This window comes from Oncorhynchus mykiss, chromosome 3, assembly GCF_013265735.2.
Source record: "Oncorhynchus mykiss isolate Arlee chromosome 3, USDA_OmykA_1.1, whole genome shotgun sequence".
NCBI classification, from domain to species: domain Eukaryota; kingdom Metazoa; phylum Chordata; class Actinopteri; order Salmoniformes; family Salmonidae; genus Oncorhynchus; species Oncorhynchus mykiss.
The window spans coordinates 17,955,095-17,978,336 of record NC_048567.1 but is presented as its reverse complement, the minus strand read 5'-3'; the positions used below and the strand labels follow the sequence as shown (position 1 = coordinate 17,978,336).

At 42.5% G+C, this 23,242-nt stretch overlaps 2 protein-coding genes and 1 pseudogene across 4 annotated transcripts; all 3 read left to right on the top strand.

Annotated features, from left to right (window-relative positions):
- The first annotated feature begins 683 nt into the window (after nt 1-683).
- LOC110505118 lies at nt 684-3,177 on the top strand (annotated as a pseudogene).
- A 5,308-nt stretch (nt 3,178-8,485) lies between these two features.
- LOC110511884 (gamma-glutamylcyclotransferase) lies at nt 8,486-10,328 on the top strand. The gene is made up of 4 exons (XM_021592592.2): nt 8,486-8,839; nt 9,048-9,199; nt 9,563-9,695; nt 9,926-10,328. Exons 1-4 carry the CDS (start codon nt 8,624-8,626, stop codon nt 10,070-10,072), a joined length of 648 nt encoding a protein of 215 aa, XP_021448267.1. The 5' UTR covers nt 8,486-8,623; the 3' UTR covers nt 10,073-10,328.
- Nucleotides 10,329-13,458: 3,130 nt separating this feature from the next.
- LOC110511898 (nucleotide-binding oligomerization domain-containing protein 1) lies at nt 13,459-21,089 on the top strand. 3 transcript variants are annotated; one of them, XM_021592602.2, is made up of 13 exons: nt 13,459-13,559; nt 13,671-13,731; nt 13,958-14,185; nt 14,679-14,853; nt 15,048-16,869; nt 16,993-17,076; nt 17,184-17,267; nt 17,355-17,438; nt 17,511-17,594; nt 20,087-20,170; nt 20,283-20,366; nt 20,514-20,597; nt 20,813-21,089. In XM_021592602.2, exons 3-13 carry the CDS (start codon nt 13,979-13,981, stop codon nt 20,883-20,885), a joined length of 2,865 nt encoding a protein of 954 aa, XP_021448277.2. In that variant the 5' UTR covers nt 13,459-13,559; nt 13,671-13,731; nt 13,958-13,978; the 3' UTR covers nt 20,886-21,089. The 3 variants fall into 3 exon arrangements, with proteins under 3 accessions (XP_021448277.2, XP_036826475.1, XP_021448271.2); XM_036970580.1 differs by having other exon boundaries at nt 20,788-21,089; XM_021592596.2 differs by having other exon boundaries at nt 13,501-13,731.
- The last annotated feature ends 2,153 nt before the right edge of the window (nt 21,090-23,242 follow it).

Genomic DNA, 23,242 nt, shown 5'->3' with positions numbered 1-23,242 from the left:
GTCAAACGACGCAAAAGCTAAAGAAGCATAGGAAGCATAGAAATAGCACACAGAACAAATATGCCACGCATCAGACTTGCTTTCAATAGGAATTACCAATCTATAACTCACTTTTCTATGTGAATTTGGTCAGATCGCATACAAAGTTACCTACTGGACCTTGACGGACCAGCCATGTTTAGCCTTCCATTCCCGTGACCAGTAATGCTTCCTATACTTTCAATGCATTTTTCTGCAAAATATTGGTAAAGCTTGGCACAAAATAAAAAAGGTGTGTAGACTGCATTTACCCTCCACTGCACCAGTCAGTGCCAATGACATAATTTCGAAGCAAAGTTCTAATGATATTTCATTGTACATAATTGAGGTTTGCCTGATTACCATCGGCGGTGGAAACATAAATCCATGTGCACGCAAGCAAACATGAGTGATGGATTGGCCTATTTGTCAAAGCATCAGCTGCAACACATCACTAACTTCTCTGCCCACGTGACAGTGCTATGCAGGCTTGTTGCAGCACACTGTGAATGACATGCTGGTGTGACTGTGAGCTCAGCCAGCTCAGGCCATAAGGCTCAGCAACCAGCAGGCTGTGTGTATTGTGTGGCAGTGTTGGGTACAGCACAGGCCAGGCCTGTTGGATTAGCATGAGAATGGGGAGTCAGTGAGTGGAGAGAGGGCTGGTATAAAAGAGTGGGAAGCAGAGTTTAGTCTCTGTCACAATAGCGCCTCTCCTTGACCTGTCCTTGTGTCTCTGCTCTGCCTCCAAGCACTCTTGCTGACTGTGGTTTCTCTCTATTCTCTCCTCCACCTCCTTGTCTTCCCTCGACTCCTCCTCCACCTCACCCTGCCCTTCCCCCTCCTGCTCCTCCTCTCTGTCAGCATGGATGACAACATAGAAATCCACACCTTCCTGTACTTTGCCTATGGCAGTAACCTACTGAAGGAAAGGCTCCATCTCAAGAACCCCTCCGCTTCCATCCACTGTGTGGCCAGGCTCAAGGTACGACCCGACCTGACCTGGCTATAAGGAGGACCTGGGAGGAAACCTGACCCTCTCTATCTCTCCTTCTCTCCAGGACTACAAGCTGATATTTGGGAACTACAAGGGTCTGGCCAGTGACCGCTGGCATGGGGGTGTGGCGACCATCGAGAACAGCCCAGGGGACGAGATGTGGGGAGTGGTATGGAGGATGAATGTGGCCGACCTCGAGTCTCTAGACAGGTAAGATAAAGTTATCTAGTTCACCTAATCCTCGTTGGCACATACTGTGTCTACTGTATCCAGGCTGTGTCACAACCCGCCTTGATTGGGAGTCCCATAGGGCGGCGCACTATTGGCCCAGCGTCGTCCAGGGTTTCGTCAGTGTAGGCCATCATTGTAAATAAGAATTTGTTCGTAACTGACTTGCCTAGTTTTAAAAAAATATTTAAAAATAGCCCTGTGGAGGTTAACGTGAAGACTCGGAGCCAAGAGCTCATCTGTCGCACCTACATCATGAATAGCTGTATTTACGCTCCACCATCGCCACAGTACCTCAAGGTGACACACCTCCTTTTACACTGTTTTCCTCCCCCTCTCTCTCTATCACACACGGTCTTACTTTCTCAATCAAGTTCTCCTTTATTCAAAATACATTTAAGAACATGGACTTGACACTGAACTCTGTAAGACGTTAGAGACCTTACAAAGCGTAGAGAGGAACGTTGTTAATAAAACTGGTGCTCAACCATGGATATACAGTGGGACAATGAATAGAAATGCAGAAAGTTGTCTCTGAAAAGGTATTTAACCAACAAATGTTTTTTGAAATGAATTGTAAATAAAACAATATACTCTATATTGTCAAATTCATAACCAGAAAAACAGCAAATCAAACACCCACACCTAAAGCATTGGAAAAAGGAATTCACACATCACTCATCACTTGTGGATGACAGTGTGGGTGACATCATCCTCTTGAATGAGTCTCTGTAACTCACTCACTGTGGTGGCAAAAATACCAGTGTTTTGGTGTTTTTTCTGGCATTTGCCACTGACAACTGGCAGATGGCTTTGTGTTGAAAAGGCAATAGGTAAAGAGCAGCAACCGAGGTCAATGATTTTTTTTTACTATTCACTCACAGCCTCTCTCCAAATTAAAACCTCCCTTTCTGAAGCATCTGGACCACTACATTCCAGGTTCATATTCTGGCTGTCACAAGGACGTTTTATTTTGTTTTATTTTTAAAAAATGTATCCATCTATCTCATGCACTGTATTGGACAATGTGAACAGTTACTAAACTGTGTTTCCACATGGTTCATTGCACATCTAAAAGCTCTAGCTAAATAATCAAAGTGGTCTGAGAAAAACAGCCAGCGAATGTAACAGGTGTGGAGCGGGTGTGGAGCGGGGCTTCGTGACCACGGAAGCTTTGTGCAGTGCACTGTCATGTGTGTACCAGACTCATACGGTTGAGCTGAGTGCATTGTTCCTCTATGTAGTGTGTGGTTCGATGGGTTTGAGAGACACATTCTTGGGGCAGTTACTATGGCATAAGGGTAGTTACTATTGATGTTCTGGATTGTAATGGTCATTTATGTCGTTAGATAACAGAAAGTGATTGTCTGATTAATATGCTTTAACTTCCGTTTAAATTACAAATGTTTTATGTTGATTGTTCTCTGGTTGCCCCAGGTGATTTTAATGGGGGCGGAGCAGAATGGCTTGCCGAAGAACTACCAGGAGAAGCTGAAGGCCATCTAGACCAACAAGTATGAGGGCCCACTGCCTGTCATGGCTGAGCTGGAGCGGATTATGAAAAGAGACAAAGAGAGAGCCAACCACCGATCTGACGCTTAACAACACCTTGAACAAACTGCCATGTTAGGGAACTCAACTCCTGGTAGGACAATATAAGTTTGCTTCAACATCTTCCATTGTCCTACCAAGAGTTGCTGAATATCTTCTCATCTCCAGTTTGCTCCACTGTTCATGCACCTTGGTTTGAAAGCAAGTTAGCGACAGCATGTATTTTTCTCTAGGAACTCAAACCTGCCTAGAGAGAGAACTGTGTTCACGAACCCACTGGTTAGAGAAACCCTCAACATTACATCTATAAGTCCTCTTCAGGAATAGTTACAGTGCCTTGCGAAAGTATTCGGCCCCCTTGAACTTTGCGACTTTTTGCCACATTTCAGGCTTCAAACATAAAGATATAAAACTGTATTTTTTTGTGAAGAATCAACAACAAGTGGGACACAATCATGAAGTGGAACGACATTTATTGGATATTTCAAAGAGACAGAGTCTCCCACCTCAGCTGTAGATCTCTGCAGTTCATCCAGAGTGATCATGGGCCTCTTGGCTGCATCTCTGATCAGTCTTCTCCTTGTATGAGCTGAAAGTTTAGAGGGACGGCCAGGTCTTGGTAGATTTGCAGTGGTCTGATACTCCTTCCATTTCAATATTATCGCTTGCACAGTGCTCCTTGGGATGTTTAATGCTTGGGAAATCTTTTTGTATCCAAATCCGGCTTTAAACTTCTTCACAACAGTATCTCGGACCTGCCTGGTGTGTTCCTTGTTCTTCATGATGCTCTCTGCGCTTTTAACGGACCTCTGAGACTATCACAGTGCAGGTGCATTTATACGGAGACTTGATTACACACAGGTGGATTGTATTTATCATCATTAGTCATTTAGGTCAACATTGGATCATTCAGAGATCCTCACTGAACTTCTGGAGAGAGTTTGCTCCACTGAAAGTAAAGGGGCTGAATAATTTTGCACGCCCAATTTTTCAGTTTTTGATTTGTTAAAAAAGTTTGAAATATCCAATAAATGTCGTTCCACTTCATGATTGTGTCCCACTTGTTGTTGATTCTTCACAAAAAAATACAGTTTTATATCTTTATGTTTGAAGCCTGAAATGTGGCAAAAGGTCGCAAAGTTCAAGGGGGCCGAATACTTTCGCAAGGCACTGTATTTACTGACAAATAACAATGATGATGATGATGACACTGAGCATCCCTCAGACTGTATAGGGATTAAATGTGGAATAAGATCATGTGTATTTGTATTACTTCAGCGGACAAAAAAACATCCCCGGATGTTCTGTGTTGATCTGTATAGAGTGTACAATGGCATTAAAAATCAGCCTCATTCAAGATAGCCTGGTCTCAGATCTGTTTGTGGTGTCTTTCCAAATCGTATGGGTCAGTGACAGGACCACGTTGTCAAGACAGCACAGAAAGATATGGGACCAGGCTACATTCAAGATCACTTTTTCTTCTTCCCCTCCCCCTTTGTATGCAAAGCCATAAACTTCATTGTTAGATGAGAATGTGTTTCCTTGAAAACATATTTTGAACAATGGAAGTCTGTTTACTACATACGATTGAAGGTCTTTGTCTCCCTCTGCTGTTGATAACGGTTGGTCATTGTATCCACACAGTTCATACAAAGTTCATTGGAAGCAGAATACCACTGTCTAGACATGTACACAAAATAGGTGCTCTCTTAAACCTTAAATAGTTATTTGGCTCATCCCTGTAGGAGAACCCTTTATGGTTCCAGGTAGAACCTTTTCACCCAACAAAGACCCCTTTTAGAACCCTTTTTAAAAGAGTGAAGTACTGAATCTGGTCACTGGCCAGGGTGTGGTTCAGGAGGGACCAGTTTGGTCAACAGATTGTCCCAGAAGGCAGACTGCATGGCCTGGTCCAGGTAGGTCCTGGGGATCACAATAATAACTGATTATTTGAATTAAAGAATAAAGTGTTTTTATCACACCCAAGGCATTATACAACACAGGAAAGACAACATACTCAAGTCATAATGAACATAGAATTTAGAAGACAAGCCTTCAGGTCTTCAGGTCAAGTTCCTCAAAACACGAGGTCATAGAAAATATATACATTCGGAAAGTATTCAGACCACTTCACTATTCCCACATTTCGTTATGTTACAGAATGATGCTGCCACCACCATGCTTCACCGTAGGGATGGTGCCAGTTTTCCTCTAGAAATGACGTTTGCCATTCAGGCCAATGAGTTTTTCATGGTCTGAGAGTCCTTTAGGTAACCCTTTGGACAAAGTCCAATCGGGCTGTCATGTGCCTTTTATAGAGGAGTGGCTTTCGTTTGATTGGTGGAGTGCTACAGAGATGGTTGTCCTTCTGGAAGGTTCTCCCATCTCCACAGAGGAACTCTGGAGCTCTGTCAGAGCGACCATTGGGTTCTTGGTCTCCTCCCTGACCATGGCCCTTCTCACTCGATTGCTCAGTTTGGCTGGGCGCCAGCTCTAGGAAGAGTCTTGGTGGTTCCAAACTTCTTCCATTTTACAATGATGGCCACTGTGTTATTGGGGACCTTCAACGCTGCAGAATTTGTTGGTACCCTTCCACAGATATGTGCTCAATTTCGAGTCTCATAGCAAAGGGTCTGAATACTTACGTAAATAAGGTATTTCTGTTTTTTATGTTTAATACATTTGCAAAAATGTCTAAAAACCTGTTTTCGCTTTGTCATTATGGGGTATTGTGTGTAGATTGACATTGAAAAAAATGTTAATATTATTTTTCTTCTTAAATTTCCTTCGTACATCAGCTGATATCTCAAAGCGCTGTACAGAAACACAGCCTAAAACCAAGAACAGAAAGCAATGCAGGTGTAGAAGCACGGTGGCTAGGAAAAACTCCCTAGGAAGAAACCTAGAGAGGAACCAGGCTATGAGCGGTGGCCAGTCCTCTTCTGGAGGTGCCGGGTGGAGATTATAACAGAACATGGCCAAGATGTTCAAATGTTCATAGATTACCAGCAGGGTCAAATAATAATAACAATCACAGTGGTTGTCAAGGGTGCAACAGGTCAGCACCTCAGGAGTAAATGTCAGTTGGCTTTTCATAGCCGATCATTCAGAGTATCTCTACCGCTCCTGCTGTCTCTAGAGTGTTGAAAACAGCAGGTCTGGGACAGGTAGCACATCCGGTGAACAGGTCAGGGTTCCATAGTCGCAGGCAGAAGAGTTGAAACTGGAGCAGCAGCACGGCCAGATGGACTGGGGACAGCAAGGAGTCATCAGGCCAGGTAGTCCTGAGTCATGGTCCTAGAGTTCAGGTCCTCCGAGAAAGAGAGAGAGAGAGAGAGAGAGAGAGAGAGAGAGAGAGAGAGAGAGAGAGACCATCCTGAGACAAGGCAGAGTATAGCTCACAAAGATCTCCGCCACGGCAGCCGTGTTTAGCACTAACAGAAGTTTATTTAGTGCTTTATCCGGGTAGCCGGATAGTAGAGCATTGCAGTATTCTAACCTAGAAGTGACAAAAGCATGGATACATTTTTCTGCATAATTTTTGGACAGTTTCTGATTTTTGCAATGTTACGTAGATGGAGAAAAGCTGTCCTTGAAACAGTCTTGATATGTTCGTCTAAAGAGAGATCAGGGTCCAGAGTAACACCGAGGTCCTTCACAGCTTTATTTGAGACAACTGTACAACCATCAAGATTAATTGTCAGATTCAACAGAAGATCTCTTCGTTTCTTGGGACCTAGAACAAGCATTTCTGTTTTGTCCGAGTTTAAAAGTAGAACATTTACAGCCATCAACTTCTTTATGTCTGAAACACAGGCTTCCAGCGAGGGCAATTTTGGGGCTTCACCATGTTTCATCGAAATGTACAGCTGTGTGTCATCCGCATAGCAGTGAAAGTTAACATTATGTTTCCGAATAACTTCACCAAAATGTACAGTTAATTTGTCAGAGGACAGAGACAAACGTTGAATCCATTTTAGAATAAGGCTGTCATGTAACAAAATGTGGAAAAATTCAAATGGTCTGATTGCTTTCCGAACGTACTGTATGTTTTCGCAAGGATGTTTCCTAGTTAAATAAATGATAGAGTGTAGTTCACAGAACCCCCTCTCCACATACTGTACGTACCTGGTCTTGACCAGCCTAGACAGGCGGTGGTGGGCAGACAGCTGGGGGGATTTCCTCCAGGAAGATAAGGATGACCCTTTGCTCCACCAGCAGACGGAGGGTGTGGCCAGTTACTGCTCAGGTAGTTACAACTCACCACACACACGGTGTAGCGGCTGCCTGGAACCAGACCAGTAAGAAGGATCATTAGATGGTGATGCCATCTAGGCTTGTTATTTTTAACCTGTATATAGTATTTCTAGTGGTCCAGGATACCTACCGTAGAGGCTGTCTGTGATGTAGTCCACAATGTCCTTCCCCAATTGGAAGTACCTGCTATGCAGACGCAGGGAGACCCCCTCTGCTCCAGGCCGGGAAGCAGCTGCTCCACCACCCAGCGCTAATCTCACTGTACAATACAAAGGCATCATAGCAATAACCTCCGTACAGCCTCCTCCAGCCAGGTGCGGATGATGTGGCAGAAGGCCAGCAGGTATTCCCAAGCAAGCTGATGGAGCAGCACCAACAGCATGAAGAGGAATTAAATTCCTCTAACACTCTAACTTCCCTTTCCACAAAATAATGCATTAATGCATACACTAAATGTATTGCACAAATTACATTTAAAAAATGATTGTATCGGTGGAATATAACTTTAGAATCCTTTTGGAAGTGAAACGTGTAGTATTGGAAAATATAGTAGTTAACATAAACCTAATCTCCTAATCGTACTTCTTAACTTTAATCTTAAAGCTACAATTCACTGAATGCTTCTATTGATAAAGGATTTACATGGGCTGTTGCTACGGATGTGAATATAAGCCCAACAACACTGCAAAAAAGTCTGGTTTCAACTCATACTTGAGTAAAAGTAAAGATACCTTAATAGAAAATTGCTAAAATAAAAGTGAAAGTCACCTAGTAAAATACTACTTGAGTAAAAGTCTAAAAGTATTCAGTTTTAAATACACTTAAGTATCAAAAGTAAAGGTACAGTTGAAGTCGGAAGTTTACATACACTTAGGTTGGAGTCATTAAAACTTGTTTTTCAAGCACTCCACAAATTTCTTGTTAACAAACTATAGTTTTGGGAAGTCGGTTAGGACATCTACTTTGTGAATGACACAAGTAATTTTCCAACAATTGTAATACTCAGTTGAGCACACTCCAACATAATTTACAAACAAAGCATTTGTGTTTAGTGAGTCTGCCAGATCAGATGCAGTAGGGATGACCAGGGATTTTCTCTTTAAGCTTGTTGGACCATTTTCCTGTCCTGCTAAATATTCCAAATGTAACAAATAATTTGGGGTGTCAGGGAATAGTAGAAAGTACATTATTTTCTTTAGGGATGTAGTGGAGTAAAACTAAAAGTTGTCAAAAATATAATTAGTAAAGTAAAGTACAGATACCCCCCAAAACGACTTAAGTAGTACTTTAAAGTATTTTTACTTAAGTACTTTATACCACTGGGCTTCAAGTGGCACTATTAACACACTAGTTTAAATTGCATAAATGTATTATATATATATATTTTTTAAACTCTCATTTCACTGTCTGTTTTGTCTGTTCATGCATGCCCCTCCTCGTTTAGCGCTCAGCCAATCAGCGCGCCGTCACGCTGAGGTACAGCAGTCGAGCCCTTTCTCTAAAGACAGCAAGTAATAAAATAACAACATTACCAACTGGTTAACATACTCACCGTCACAAAGCGGATAGACCATGTCATACCTTACTTACACGATTTTACTTGCACTGTTTCATCAACAAATTGCGTCAAAAGCGGTTCCTGCCACCGCTGAAAATAACGGAACAAGTGTTTCAAACTCATCCGTGTCTGACTACTTTATGTATTTCGCTTATGGCAGTAATCTGCTGAAGGAAAGACTGCAGCTGAAGAATCCATCCGCGGTTTTTGTTACAACTGGCAGTTTGAAGGTAGGCTTCAGTGCGTATGTTTTGTTGTGAAGATGCTGAGAAGTTGGCACCAAGCATTGTAGGTTGGCATCGGAGTTTTAATTTGCCATGATACGTGTGCAAGCTATTAATTATGATGTTAGCAATGCTTTAACAAATAATTGTGATTAGGCTACGTACATGTGATTATGAAGTTACTGTGTATGCTTTTGAATATTCTACTTGACAGGATCATGTGATTCAATTTGGATACTGGAAGAAAGAGTTCAACAACACAAACTCTTGGCATGGTGGTGTTGCTACTATAGAAGAGTCCAAGGGAGATGTGGTCTGGGGAGTGGTCTGGAAGATGGACAAGGACAACCTCATAAGTTTAGACAAGTGGGTGGCTCATTTACAGTGTTATAGGCCTATCCCTATGGGGTGCGGTTTGTGAAATTGAACAGCCCGGAATAGGAATTGTTGCTGAGATGATGTCCTAGGACCTGAGGTGGGATATTCCAAATGTACATATTTTCCCGGAAGGCTTAATCAATGGTTATCCTAGTTCTCTTCCCACAAGCAGGTCCTAATACAATTCTGGTTCCAGTGTAAAAAGTGGTACAACTGATGTCTATGGCATTTATATATAACATTCTGGATTGTTTTACAGACTGTAGAGAATGGCATGAATTTGTAACTTCAATCAACAGTATCTCCAAAGGATGAACAACTTCTATCTGCTCTTAACTGTGTGTTCTCCAGGCAGGAAGGAGTGGGAATAGGATTCTACAGTCCACTAGACGTTACCATTAACACAGACGAGGGAGAGGTCCTCTGTCGAACCTACCAGATGAACAACTTCACAGTTCACCAGACCTCGCCTCCATACAAACAGGTACGCTATATGTCTGTCTTTTGCTATAAAGTAGCCTAATCATACACAAATAATGATTGTTTTGATAGCCAGTTTGAAGGATGCCTCCATTGGCTATATCCAAATGCACGAACAATGCATTTGTGTTATATTTAATGGCAAAATGTCGAAACCCAATACAGAAGTAGAATGATTTATGCAAATACCCATGGGTCGTGTTATTAACAAAAGCAAATAATGTTGTCATACAGGTTGTTTGTCTTGGAGCAAAACAAAACGGCTTACCTTTGGATTACATTAAGAAGCTGGAGGCAGTGGAAACCAACGGCTACAGCGGTCCGTCCATTTTAGATGACATCACCGCGTTGAAACCTGCTGATAAAGGAAAAAGCTTGTAGATGGTACAAGAGGAAAGAAGATGAAAGAGAAATCACTTAATGTAACAACCTTAGAGGGAAATTGACATAAGACTCAGTTGTCTAAGTTCAAATGTCCCTGTTGTACTTTTGTGCAACAATCAGCTTAAGTAAAAATGCATTAGAGTAAATAAAAAAAACTAAGTGGCACACTGGTATATATTCCCAAATGTTCTGTGTAAAATGTGAGACAGTCATTTTAGATGTGATACCAAATAAATTGAAAAATGAATGACAATGTCTGGCATAGCATTTTCTTTTACTAAAGTTTCTCTATTTTGCTTGGGAAGTGTGACAGACACACACTCTCTCTCTCTCTCTCTCTCTCACACACACACACACACACTTGATTGATTGTACCCAATGTCAGGGCCGGTTCCAGACACACAGTGCATTCAGAAAGTATTCAGACCCCTTGACATTTTCCAAATTTAGTTGCTTTACAGCCTTACTCTAAAATAGATATAGTTTTTCCCCCCTCAGCAATCTACACACAATACCCCATAATGACAAAGCAAAAAAGGTTAAGAATTTTTGCCAAATGTAAAAAATGAAATCACATTTGCATAAGTATTCAGACGCTTCACTCAGTACTTAAGTTATTTTTTTATACATTTGAAAATATATAAAAAATCTGTTTTTGCTTTGTCATTATGGGGTATTGTGTGTATAGATTGATTGGGATTTTTTATTTAATCAAAAAAGTCAAGGGTTCTGAATACTTTCCAAATGCACTGTATTCAACCCCTTTGTTATGGCAAGCCTAAATAAGTTCAGGAGTAAAAATCTGCTCAAAAAGTCACATAAATTGCATGGACTGACTGACTCTGTACCCCACATACAGATAATTGTAAGGTCCCTCAGTCGAGCAGAGATTTTCAAACAGATTCAACCACAAAGACCAGGTAGGTTTTCTAATGCCTGGCAAAGAAGGGCACCTAGACATTGAGTATCCATTTGAGCATGGTTAAATGATTAATTACACTTTCGATGGTGTATCAATACACCGAGTCTCTACAAAGAAACAGGCGTCCTTCCTAACTCAGTTGCCGGAGAGGAAGGAAACTGCTCAGTGATTTCACCATTAGGCCAATGGTGACTTTAAAACAGTTACAGAGTTTAATGGCTATGATAGGAGAAAACTGAGGATGGATCAACAACATTGCGGTTACTCCACAATACTAACCTAAATGATAGTAAAAAGAAGTTAGCCTGTACAGAATAAAACAATATTCCAAAACATGCATCGTGTGTGTGTGTGTGTGTGTGTGTGTGTGTGTGTGTGTGTGTGTGTGTGTGTGTGTGTGTGTGTGTGTGTGTGTGTGTGTGTGTGTGTGTGTGTGTGTGTGCTCGCGCGTATGTGTGGGCGTGAGAAGTCAGTATAAAATTAATTGATTGTATTCTTGACTTCAGAACGTCCCATGAATAAACCTTTTTGACTATTTAGCTGGGCCTGTTTCATTCGACCAGGATCTTACACATTCTGGTTTGCAGACAGAGAGTAACATAATTAAATTGGGTGATGTACCTGGAGAACATAATTCTCTTATCACCGATATACATTTAGAGACCTGAGTGGGGGGTCGTTTGTATATGGGCTGATTAGAAATAACATCTATTTTAAACCGTAGGAGGTTGTCTCGACAATATGTATTCTGCCGGGGTTGTTTGACTTTTTAGCCCCCCACGTCCTTGGGGGTGAGATAAATACGTATTTGAAAGGCATGTGTGTTAATGAATCTAAAGTGCCCATTTTAAGAGACGCACACCCAATTCTAAACAGCCTCACATACCTTTTTGGTTTCAAACGCCCCATGCAGAGACAGATAGTTGAAGTGTACCTATGATGAAAATTACAGGCCTCTCTCATCTTTTTAAGTGGGAGAACTTGCACAATTGATGGCTGACTAAATACTTTTTTGCCCCACTGTACCTATTTAAAACCATGTATTTAATTCATAATGTTTAGTACAGACCTCTTTAAAACATCTTATAATTAATCCAAAACAATTTTACTGCGCAATATTGAAACATGCATGTATGTTTTATTTATAAACATTGGTTGTACAACTGTTATACATCATGGGGCCGCATGTTCAGGGATTTATTTATAATGCGTCTGCCACAAACACAATCCCCACCGGACATTCCTGTTTCATAGACAACAACCCTAAGGGCAATAAAATATGGTGGGTGTGGGGCCATCCTCTTTGAAATGTTCAAACACATCCCCCCCAGTTCAACCAGGTCCCTACACATCAATCATCGTGACAACTTCAAAGGAATAGATGCAATATAGATATAAAATAACACACTGTAACACGTGACAACAGGATGCACTTATATGGCCATAACCACGTGACACCTTCCCTCCAGGAGGTCCTGACAGGATGCCCATATTTGGGCATGTTCGCGTCACCCGGACATAGGGTCATAAATCAGACTTTTGACATGCGCCGTCTACTTTATTCTCTCTCTATAGACTATTAATAGACTATGTATCAAAGTAGCCTATTTTGCATTGATAAGCAAATATATTCTCAGTGATTGTTCAAACAATAAACCAAACATCCTTATTTGAATTCCCCCCAAAATATATTTTGTTTAGAAGTAATAACTACTGATTCCAGGCTACTGGTAAAAACAGCTGCGAGATACAGTATGTGCTTTTTTCTCCCTAACCAAAACACGTGGTTCTATTTTTAGCTGATATGGGAATGAATACACAAGCAGCATTTCAAACTGGGATAATGTTTTAGGTTACACTGGCAAATAAGAACATTTCCCTGGTATATTTTGTTATTATAAATCAGATTATTTCACATGGAGATATGGGAAGCTAAAAAGACGGGCTAGTTTTCTATGTTTTTAGCCAGGTTAAAGCCAGCTAGCCAGGCTGCCAGCTAGCTACTACTAGCAAGGGAAGGCAACTTCATGTTTTCACAAAATGAAAAGACAAAAATAAAATACTTTTCTATTGCCCCCTTGTGAATGGGAGTGGAACCGGTGAGTTTATAATTTTACCAAAAGGAGTTGACTACTCCAAAAATTCCACTCTGCCCACGTGCACGCAAGCACGTAGATCAGTGGAGTGGAGCTTGTAGTAACCTTAAAATGTACATTTCTCTCCACAGTGAAGAGCGGGCCCCTAAAAATGTTTACCGCCAGCTCGGGTTCCCTCAACCAAATCTTGCTTAGGGCCCCCAAAAGGCTAGAGCCGGGTCCTGTATAATGTGTTTGCTATTATGCTTTGCTCCTGTTGTGGCAAGAGGCAGATAACACAGCATGCCAAAAGCGCAGTTACACAATCCGAGGTGAAATTACAAGCATCCCAGGCTGTTTTGGGTTTCACTTCCTCATGGAAAGACCCGATAACGAGCCAGTACAGTGTTCAGTGTTTTTCCTCTCTTCAGAAAATTGTTTGAGACAAGACTAGATCACTCTTCTAACAGTCCAAGAGAAACGTTTGGTAAATATCCTGGTCTTAGAGAAAAGTTGAATTAATATCCTGTTGTACGCTATTTTCAACAGTTTCATAAGCAATAGGAGTTTGTTTTAATGGAGAGCTGTGGTTCCCAAGTTTTTCCACAGCGGTTTAGGAGAGTGCCCATAAGAACATGGTAATCAACGCGTTTTTGAAGGTAGGCTAAATGTTCCAGCCCATATTATACTGTATGTGATTCTGTACATTACACATTAACATGTCTTTTATCCATTTTGTTGGATCCATATTTCTCTCCTAATTGATGATTCTCTGTTATTTGCTACAGGAGATAAATATGCACACAGGCGACAATTGTGAAATCTCTGCTTTATCCTCTTGAAATGAAACAATTCCGCTATTGAATTCCCCCTACTCTCTTCCAGTAAAAGCTGAAGTCCAGCTGCATGAATATTATGGGCTCCAGTGCCGAAGAAGTCCGTGCTGGACTAATGGGCCATGTGTCCACTGTCCAACTGTTCACCTTGCACCGTGAGCTACTGGTCTCCCAGGTGAAGAGCACGCAGTGCATTCTGGATAACCTCCTACAAAGTGGCTTTCTGTGTTTTGAGGATACAGAAATCATCCAGCGCTCAGCCACCAAGACAGAACAGGTAATTTAACATAGGAGTGTTTCAGAGAGGATACATGTCCATTTGGACAACACACATTAAATGACAAAGTACCCATCACAAAGACATGCTCTTTTATTCACAAATAGCTTACTAGGCCCAAACTAAAATGGACTAATTGATTTTAAGATGAGAAAATATAAAGACAAGACTTGATTTTGCAATACATTTGGTATGTTGCCAGTATCTTATCTGTGAAAAATCCTGTTTGGCCATATTAATCAAAATGTGGGAAGTAATATTAATTACATATGAATCACTGGTAAGTAAATATGATTGCCATTGTGCAGGTGTGTAAAAGGGGGGAACTGTTAGCTGTCAAATTATTATTAAATATTGAATCACTGTAAAGTAAATATGATTTACTTATGATTGACATGGCGCAGGTGTGTAAAAGGGGGAAACTGTTAGCTGTCAAATTATTATTGAATCACTGTAAAGTAAATATGATTTACTTATGATTGACATGGCGCAGGTGCGTAAAATCCTGGAATTGGTCCAAAGCAAAGGGGAGCAGGCATGTGAATACTTCCTATATATTGTCCACAAAGTTTATGATGCATACATAGACCTCCAACCATGGCTTAAAGAGATCAACTACAAGCCACCAGACTTCATACGGGACATACCAGTGAAGAACACGGACCCTAGTAAGTGTGTCAGTAAACTGTATGGTGCTGCACTTCATATGTGTTATTGGAATTTTACTTAACAATAAAAAAATACAGTGCATTGAAAATGTAAGCTATTCGAAAATCACGGGGGAAGCTACTGTATATTTTGGCTGAATATCAGCAGTTGAGAATGAGACTCCAGTGTATTCTCCCTACCCCCCTCCTCTCAGTTAGTAGGTACTGTGAGAAGCTGAGGCACGAGCTGAGCCGAGACACATTCTTCATTGCATCCTACGCCCAGCAAGAAGAAACCCTGCTGGAGGAGCTCTATACAGACACCCTGATGGAGCTCCTGAATGACCGCAATGAGAGCCTGGGCCACCTGGAGGGTCTGGAGCAGCTCCTGGGAGAGCAGGGTGTCTTTAACCCACAGGCAGAGACGGTGCTCATCACGGGGGATGCTGGGGTGGGCAAGTCCATCCTCCTCCAGAAGCTCCAGAGGCTGTGGTCCAATAGGGAGCTGGAACAGACAGACGCCATGTTCTTCTTCAAGTTCCGCTGTAGGATGTTCAGCACATTCAAGGAGACAGACGAGATCTCACTCAGGGACCTGCTTTTCAAATACAACTGCTACCCCGACCAAGATGCGGACAATGAGGTGTTCAGCTACATCCTCCGCTTCCCCGAAAAGGTTCTCTTTACATTTGACGGCTATGATGAGATCCAGGCTGATATGAACCCGGGGAACGTGCCTGAGGTGGTTTCTCCAGAGGAGAAGACTCACCCTCTTCTGCTGCTCATTAACCTGCTCTGTGGGAAGCTGCTCAGTGGTTCCCGGAAGGTCCTTACTGCTCGGACAGGCACTGAGGTCCAGAGCAGGGTGATCCGGAAGAGGGTGGCGCTGCGTGGGTTCTCTCCGGCCCACCTTCAGACCTACACCAACCTACACTTCAAAGAGCAGGAGCACAGGGACCTGGTCTCAGTCCAGCTGGATGCCAACCCCCACCTCTGTGGCCTCTGCTCCATCCCCCTCTTCTGCTGGATCGTCTTCAAGAGCTTTAAACACCTGCACTCAGTCTACGATGACTTTGAGTTGCCAGAGGCTTGCGTGACCCTCACTAACATATTCCTTCTGCTTTCTGAAGTCTTCTTCAGCCGGGGGGCCGCTCCCCCACCGGGCCTCCTGACGAGAAACACCAGGTGCCCCGCTGATACCTTCAGGGCAGGGTTGAGGCCACTGACAGCCTTCTCCAAGCTGTCTCTGCTGGGCACGGAGAGAGGAGGCTTTGTGTTCGACAAGGAGGAGGTGACCTCCTGTGGCCTGACTGAGGACGACTTTCAGGTGGGTTTCCTCCGACCGGTCAGCCGCTACGATGCCTGTGGAAACCCTTCTACCTTTGAGTTCCTTCATCTCACCCTACAGTCCTTCTTGGCTGCATTCTCCCTGGTTCTGGATGAACAGGCCAGCGTAGGCAACATCCTCAAGTTCTTTACAGAGTGCAGCAGGAGGGACAACACATCTTGTTTATCGTGTGTCTTCCCCTGCATCGGTGGCTCCTCCAAACCCAGGGGAAAGGACCCGTTCAAGACCAATGAGCATCTCCAGTACGCCAACCTCTTCCTGTGTGGACTGCTGTCTAAGGCCAATGCCGGCCTGCTGGAGCACATGGTTCCTCCAGCACTGCTGAAGAGGAAGCGGGCGGTCCTCAAGTCCTACCTGTCCACCAGCGTGAGGTCCCACCTCCGCGGTCTGCCACTCCACAGCACAGAGCAGGAGGGCAGCAAGGTGCATGTCCTGCCCAACTTCCTGTGGATGCTGCGCTGCATCTTCGAGACAGGAAGTAAAGAGGTGGCCCAGCTGACTGCGAAGGGAATCACAGCTGACTACATCAAGCTGGGCTACTGTAATGTGTCCTCTGGCGACTGCAGTGCCCTCAACTTTGTGCTGCAGCACCGGCGGAAGAGGCTAGGGGTGGACATGGACAACAACAACATCAGTGACTATGGGGTCAAGCAGCTCAGGCCTTCATTCAGTAAAATGACCGTGGTGAGGTGAGGAATTAGCAATACATGCAGATGGAAACACTATGTACTTTATGCCACTGTTTAAAAAAAGGCTACCAGCACTCATAAATAAAGTATAGCTTTTCAGCTAAATTTGTTTCTCCATTTCAGGTTGTGTGTCAATCAGATCTCAGACAGCAGCATTGAAGTACTGGCTGAGGAGCTTATCAAATACAGAGTGGTGGAGGTTTTGGGGTGAGTCAGTGTCTATCAGGGTCAACTTGCCTGTCGAACTTTATACTGTATTATGCTGTATAACAAATTCATATAACGTGACTATTTCTGCTTTCTTGATTTTACAGACTTTACAATAATCACATCACGGACATTGGAGCCAAGCTAATTGCTCATATCATTGAGGAATGTCCTAAGTTAAGAGTCGTCAAGTATGTAAATTAGTATGTCCAATCAATTATATAATTACTTGTGTATGAATTAAAATGTTTATTTTTGGCACTTTGATTTGTTCAAAGGGTTGGCAGCAACAAGTTCACCAGTGTGGGTGGCAGGTATCTGGCCAGTGCCATTCAGAAGAGCACATCTATCTTTGACGTGGGGTAAGTGCACTATTACAATATTTGTTTATTTAATTAACAGAGTGCATGGGATGGATTGTTCCTGTTTTTCAGAATGTGGGAGAACAGCATTGGTGATGAAGGAGCAAGAGCATTCGCAGAGGTCCTGAGGAATCACCCAAGTCTTACCAACCTCTGGTGAGATAGATGGCAAGATATCTCATTATTGTTTTTATTTAACTGAGTAAGTATTTGGCACAGTAACCACATTCCCATCCACAGTTTTTACGCGGGTAAAGTCATACCGTATAAAAACAATCATGACAGCTGTGATGGAAACAGGACGTTTTGGTACAACTTTATAAATGCATTGGTTTGTTGGACATTGTGGGATCTTTTAGTGTCGGTAAAATTAATAATGCAAGAAATGGCGGTGGAAACGCCACAAATATTGATATAATAACCATCATATCGAAGTAACTTGGAGTGGTGTTTTGATATGGTATGTGGTCCTCCCACTACAACTTGGGAGACCATGCAGTGTACTAGGCTACAGATGAAATACTGTAAGTATCATGAACTTCACAGGGTGCTGAAAGTGGACAGTGCTGAGCTAGATATTCCTTTCCAATAAATATTGAATGTCTTATTCTGGTAACATGATGATCGATGCTTGACTGCCGTTTGACAAATAGAAATATCCCTAATATTCTCATCATGTAGACTAGTCTACCTTCACTGTATCTGAGAACTGATGCTAGAGTGCACTTGCCAAGACTAGAGTGGGCAAATTTGCTATTCAACGCAACAGCTTTTGTGATCGGTATATTAGAATTTCGTTTGGTACATGAAAACTTAGCAAAAAATAACATTTTGTGTGTGCTGTCAACTTGCATTGATTTTTATCCACAACAAGTCCATTTGGTGGAAACCTACCACTTTTGGGAAAATATTTTATTTTTAGGATATTCACATGAAAATGTGCCAATTGAATGGAAACCTAGCTAGTGGCACTAATTGTGCCATGCCATTCTCAGTTATCCCACAGCTGTAGTTCATGACAGTTGATGTCAGTAATGAGGTTGTATAACCCATTGGCGCATCATTTCACTAACGGACACTTAATTGATGACGCCTGAGAAGCCGGTGTTTGGAGGATATATTGGCACGGGTGTTGTTAGGCCGGAGACGAATTCGAGGGCCGGCAAACCGTGCGAATATATCCTCCAAACATCGTCTTCAAGGGCATTATCACTTTTATGCAACTGGTTACCAACATGTTCAAATAATGGTTGACATTTTCATTAAAAACGTTATTTTGATGAATTTATTCATGTTTATTCATACTATTTCATCCTTCCACAAGATTTAGTCCCGACACAAATCTGGGGTTGCTACCCAAGCCGGCTGGACATTTGTTCTATCGTTTTAGGTGCCAGGCACACGACCCAGTCGTTCGTATCTATGGACGCGACCCAGTCGTTCGTCCTAAATGTTCCATTTATGTTCCAATGTTCCGTTCTTATCCCTTGCTTGCTAGCTAGCCAACTACGGCTAACTTACAGTCAAGTCAAACAGTGTAGCCAGAATATCAACAAAGTAGCAGCATTTGCTTAAGCTGTTTTCTAGTGACATTTATTTGGATACATCCATAATAATGGGTGTGAGCGGACCAAGTAATTTGGTTTCACTCTAAAGTGGAAAGGTGGAATAAACGAGTCAGGAGAAGGTTTTCTTGATTGAACACAGTTCTCTATTGAGGGATTTCTGTCAATACAAACACTCCAACACAATCAATGAGAATCTCCCAAGGAAAAACATATCCTTTAGATTAAACAGGAACATAATCGTCTTATCTTTAAACTATAACAAAAACCACAGGTTTGTCACCGTCTTAATGGTTCTTCTTGAATAGCTCCCCTCTCTTGGTGGCCACCCTCCAGAGATAGTTCATCTTCCCTCCTCGCTGGTTCCCTCCTCCCTCTTGTAGGGAAAAGATAATAAGTCATTAGTACCATCAGCTGTGCTTAATTGCCTCTGGTCACATTGACTCACATGCCTGGTTGGGCTACTATCCGTGAGCCCAGCCTGCCCTCTGGTGGTCCTTCCACATGAGCTAATGAGGCATGATTTCATCTGGCATGGAAAATGTGCTCACTACTCAGGACACTGTGGTTCAGAGGAGCTAGCCAACAACACAGCTAACAAAATCACATCAAACTGAAGCTGGAAAGACTGCAAACTAGCTGCACTTTGTTTAGTTTTGACCTGTTTTCTAGGGATAGTTGTTTGTTTATATCCATAACAATTATGCTGATTCATGATTTCAAGATTTCGACTCCCGACACATTCATTACTATGGGACATGAAAGACTAACATTTAGTTAACAGAAATGTGAGATAATGTCTAGATGCTTTTTATGGTGGAGATCAAGTTTATATATCGTCTGGCTGGGCTGATGAGACAGTGGATTGCGCAGTCAGTGGAACAGAGTAATTAGGAATTTTAACGTGATAGATTTAGCCGGTTTCGGCTGGAATGCGGGTTTTAACCAATCAGCATTCAGGATTAGACTCACCTGTTGTATAATCAGCTATACAGTATAGGTTATTGAACTCTTACTTTTAGATACACAGAGAAACTATAGTATCTGTTTTACACTATGTCACTCTGCTCTTCTCTCCCTCAGTCTCTCAGCCAATGGTATCACTTCAGAAGGTGGGCGGAGCTTGGCCAAAGCACTGAAAGACAATAGAAGGCTCCGAATTTTCTGGTAGGACTTGAATTAACCTTCATGTATGCTTGTCTCATGTTCACAAGACTTGACAAGGTGTATCTGTGTCTTGGAGTACAGTACAGTTTAAATGTGTGTTGTGGTGTTCTAGGTTGGTGCAAAACGAGTTGTCAGATGATGTAGCACCAGACCTGGCAGAGCTGATCAGATCCAACACGGGTCTCTCTCACCTCTGGTAAGGCAGGCCCGTCTCAACACACTCCCAACAACCAATAACGAAGTTTAGCTTTAGAATTAACCAGAAAGTGAACTAAATGTATTTCTGAATGTGAATAAAAGTTAGCCGGTTAACCTAGTGACCCCTCTGTTCCATTCTGCGCAGGTTAATCAATAATCAGCTGACAGTGGATGGAATCAGACAGCTGTCAGAGGCTCTCTCCCACAACACATCACTCAAAGAGATCTGGTGAGTGTACACAATGTCACACTCATGCTCGCTTAAAGGCACATTCCTCTATTTTAAACCAGGTTAATAATAGTATTTTATATATTCATATAGTATTTTATATATTAATAAATTGTTATTCCAAAACATCTTTCACCATTTCTACTTTGTCTGTGAGTCTTTGAATGCATTGCTGGTTCCTGATTATTAGGTGCTCTGTCATCACTCACCCACAGTTTGAAAGGAAACTGTCTTTCTGAAGAGGAAGAGAAGCTGTTTGAGGCTGAGGGAAGGCTACACTTCCACTGAGGAGACAGAACTGAGCTGGAGCATGTGTGTGTGTGTGCGCGCGCATGTACATTGGTCTTAGAGGGTCTTTGTTTGTTTTGCACATATTACATTGGAAATATTTTTACATACTGTATATGTACAGTGCATTCGGAAAATATTCAGACCCCTTGACTTTCCACATTTTGTTACTTTACAGCCTTATTCTAAAACTGATTAAATAGTCCCGTCCCCCCCCTCAATCTACAAACAATACCCTATAATGATAAAGCAAAAACAGGTTTTTACAAAATGTACTCAGTACTTTGTTGAAGCACCTTTGGCAGCGATTACAGCCTCAAGTGTTCTTGGGTAGGATGTTACAAGATTGGCACACCTGTATTTGGAGAGATTCTCCCATTCTTCTCTGCAGATTCTTTCAAACTCTGTCAGGTTGGATGGGGAGCGTCGCTGCACAGCTATTTTCAGGTCTCTCCAGAGATGTTTGATCGGTTTCAAGTCCAGGCTCAGGCTCAGCCACCCAGAAACAGTCAGAGACTTGCCCCGAAGCGCATCCTGTGTTGTCTTGGCTGTTTGCTTAGGGTCGTTGTCCTGTTGAAAGGTGAACATTTGCCCCAGTCTGAGGTCCTGAGCGCTCTGGAGCAGGTTTTCATCAAGGACCTCTCTGTACTTTGCTCCATTTGTCTTTCCCTCGATCCTGAATAGTCTCAGAGTCCCTGCTGCTGAAAAACATCCCCACATTATGATACTGCCACCACCATGCTTCACTGTAGGGATGGTGCCAGCCTCCAGACATGACGCTTGGCATTCAGGCCAAAGAGTTCAATCTTGCTTTCATCAGACCAGAGAATCTTGTTTCTCATGGTCTGAGAGTCCTTAAGGTGCCTTTTGGCAAACTCCAAGCGGGCTGTCATGTGCCTTTTTTCTGGGGAGTGGCTTCTGTCTGGCGACTCTAACATAAAGGCCTGATTGGTGGAGTGCTGCAGAGATGGTTGTCCTTCTGGAAGGTTCTCCCATCTCCACAGAGGAACTCTGGAGCTGATGTCAGAGGGACCATCAGGTTCTTGGTCACCTCCCTGACCAAGGCCCTTCTCTCCCGATTGCTCAGTTTGCTCAGGCAGCCAGCTCTAAGAAGAGTCTTGGTGGTTTCAAACTTCTTCCATTTAAGAATGATGGAGGCCACTGTGTTCTTGGGGACCTTCAATGCTGCAGAAATGTTTTGGTACCCTTCCCCAGATCTTTGCCTCGACACAATCCTGTCTCGGAGCTCTACGGACAATTCCTTCAACATCATGGCTTGGTTTTTGCTCTGATATGCACTGTCAACTGTGGGACATAATATAGACAGGTGTGTGCCTTTCCAAATAATGTCCATTCAATTGAATTTACCCCAGGTGGACTCCAATCAAGTTATAGAAACATCTCAAGGATTATCAATGGAAACAGGATGCACTTGAGCTCAATTTAGAGTCTCATAGCAAAGGGTCTGAATACATATGCAAATCACTTTGTCATTAGCTTGTCGAGGTGTAAAACATATTTAAATGTTTTAGAATAAGTTTGTAACGTAACAAATGTGTAAAAAAGGAAGGGGTCTGAATACTTTCTGAATGCACTGTAGGCTAATTGCATGTGCACTTGATAGGTGCAAGTTTCCACTAAATTCTTAGCTGCATCTGATTCAGTAATAACTGTCACAAGGTTATAATATCCTGTGGAAAGATTTAGGACACTGGGCGTCCGAGATTACAAAGATTGGAGGCTCAATAAACTCGAATTACCTTATTGTGAATATGCACTTTTCAAAATCTACACTCAATGTTGTTGCTTGCACTTGCCCCCCAAATGTGTACCATCTGGGTTAACTTGGTTGAGTTTACAATAACAGCTTGGACATATGTCAACTTCACTGACTAAGGTCTGCCATATTGGTGCCATCCCAGATTCTAATATTTTTGTTGTTGTTGTTGTAAGTTTAGGGTGTCGACTTTCAGCCGGGACATTAAACAAGTGTCCTGACTCTCTATGGTGCCTAAAGATCCCATGGCACTTATTGTAAGAGTAAGGGTGTTAACCCCGGTGTCCTGGCTAAATTCCCAATCTGGCCCTCACTATTATCACTATTATGGCCACCTAATCATCCCCAGCTTACAATTGGCTCATTCATCCCCCTCCTCTCCCCTGTAACTATTCCCCAGATTGTTGCTGTAAATGAGAATGTGTTCTCAGTCAATTTGCCTGGTAAAAATAAGGGTTAAATACAAATTAAATACTTAATGTGTACGTTACCCATTAAGACAACTTGAACCTCCTTGCCAGCCAAGTGAGAGGTTAAACCCACAAGTACACCTCAGAGTACATTTGATATCTGCATAAGT

Excerpts from the sequence above, each read along its gene's own strand:
- LOC110511898 (XM_021592602.2), top strand. The coding sequence starts at position 13,979 with ATGAATATTATGGGCTCCAGTGCCGAAGAAGTCCGTGCTGGACTAATG. Across the intron at positions 17,268-17,354 it reads CCTAAGTTAAGAGTCGTCAA|GGTTGGCAGCAACAAGTTCA; the intron begins GTATGTAAATTA and ends ATTTGTTCAAAG. Across the intron at positions 20,171-20,282 it reads AGAAGGCTCCGAATTTTCTG|GTTGGTGCAAAACGAGTTGT; the intron begins GTAGGACTTGAA and ends GTGGTGTTCTAG.
- LOC110511884 (XM_021592592.2), top strand. The coding sequence starts at position 8,624 with ATGTCATACCTTACTTACACGATTTTACTTGCACTGTTTCATCAACAA. Across the intron at positions 8,840-9,047 it reads TTACAACTGGCAGTTTGAAG|GATCATGTGATTCAATTTGG; the intron begins GTAGGCTTCAGT and ends TCTACTTGACAG. Across the intron at positions 9,200-9,562 it reads AACCTCATAAGTTTAGACAA|GCAGGAAGGAGTGGGAATAG; the intron begins GTGGGTGGCTCA and ends TGTGTTCTCCAG.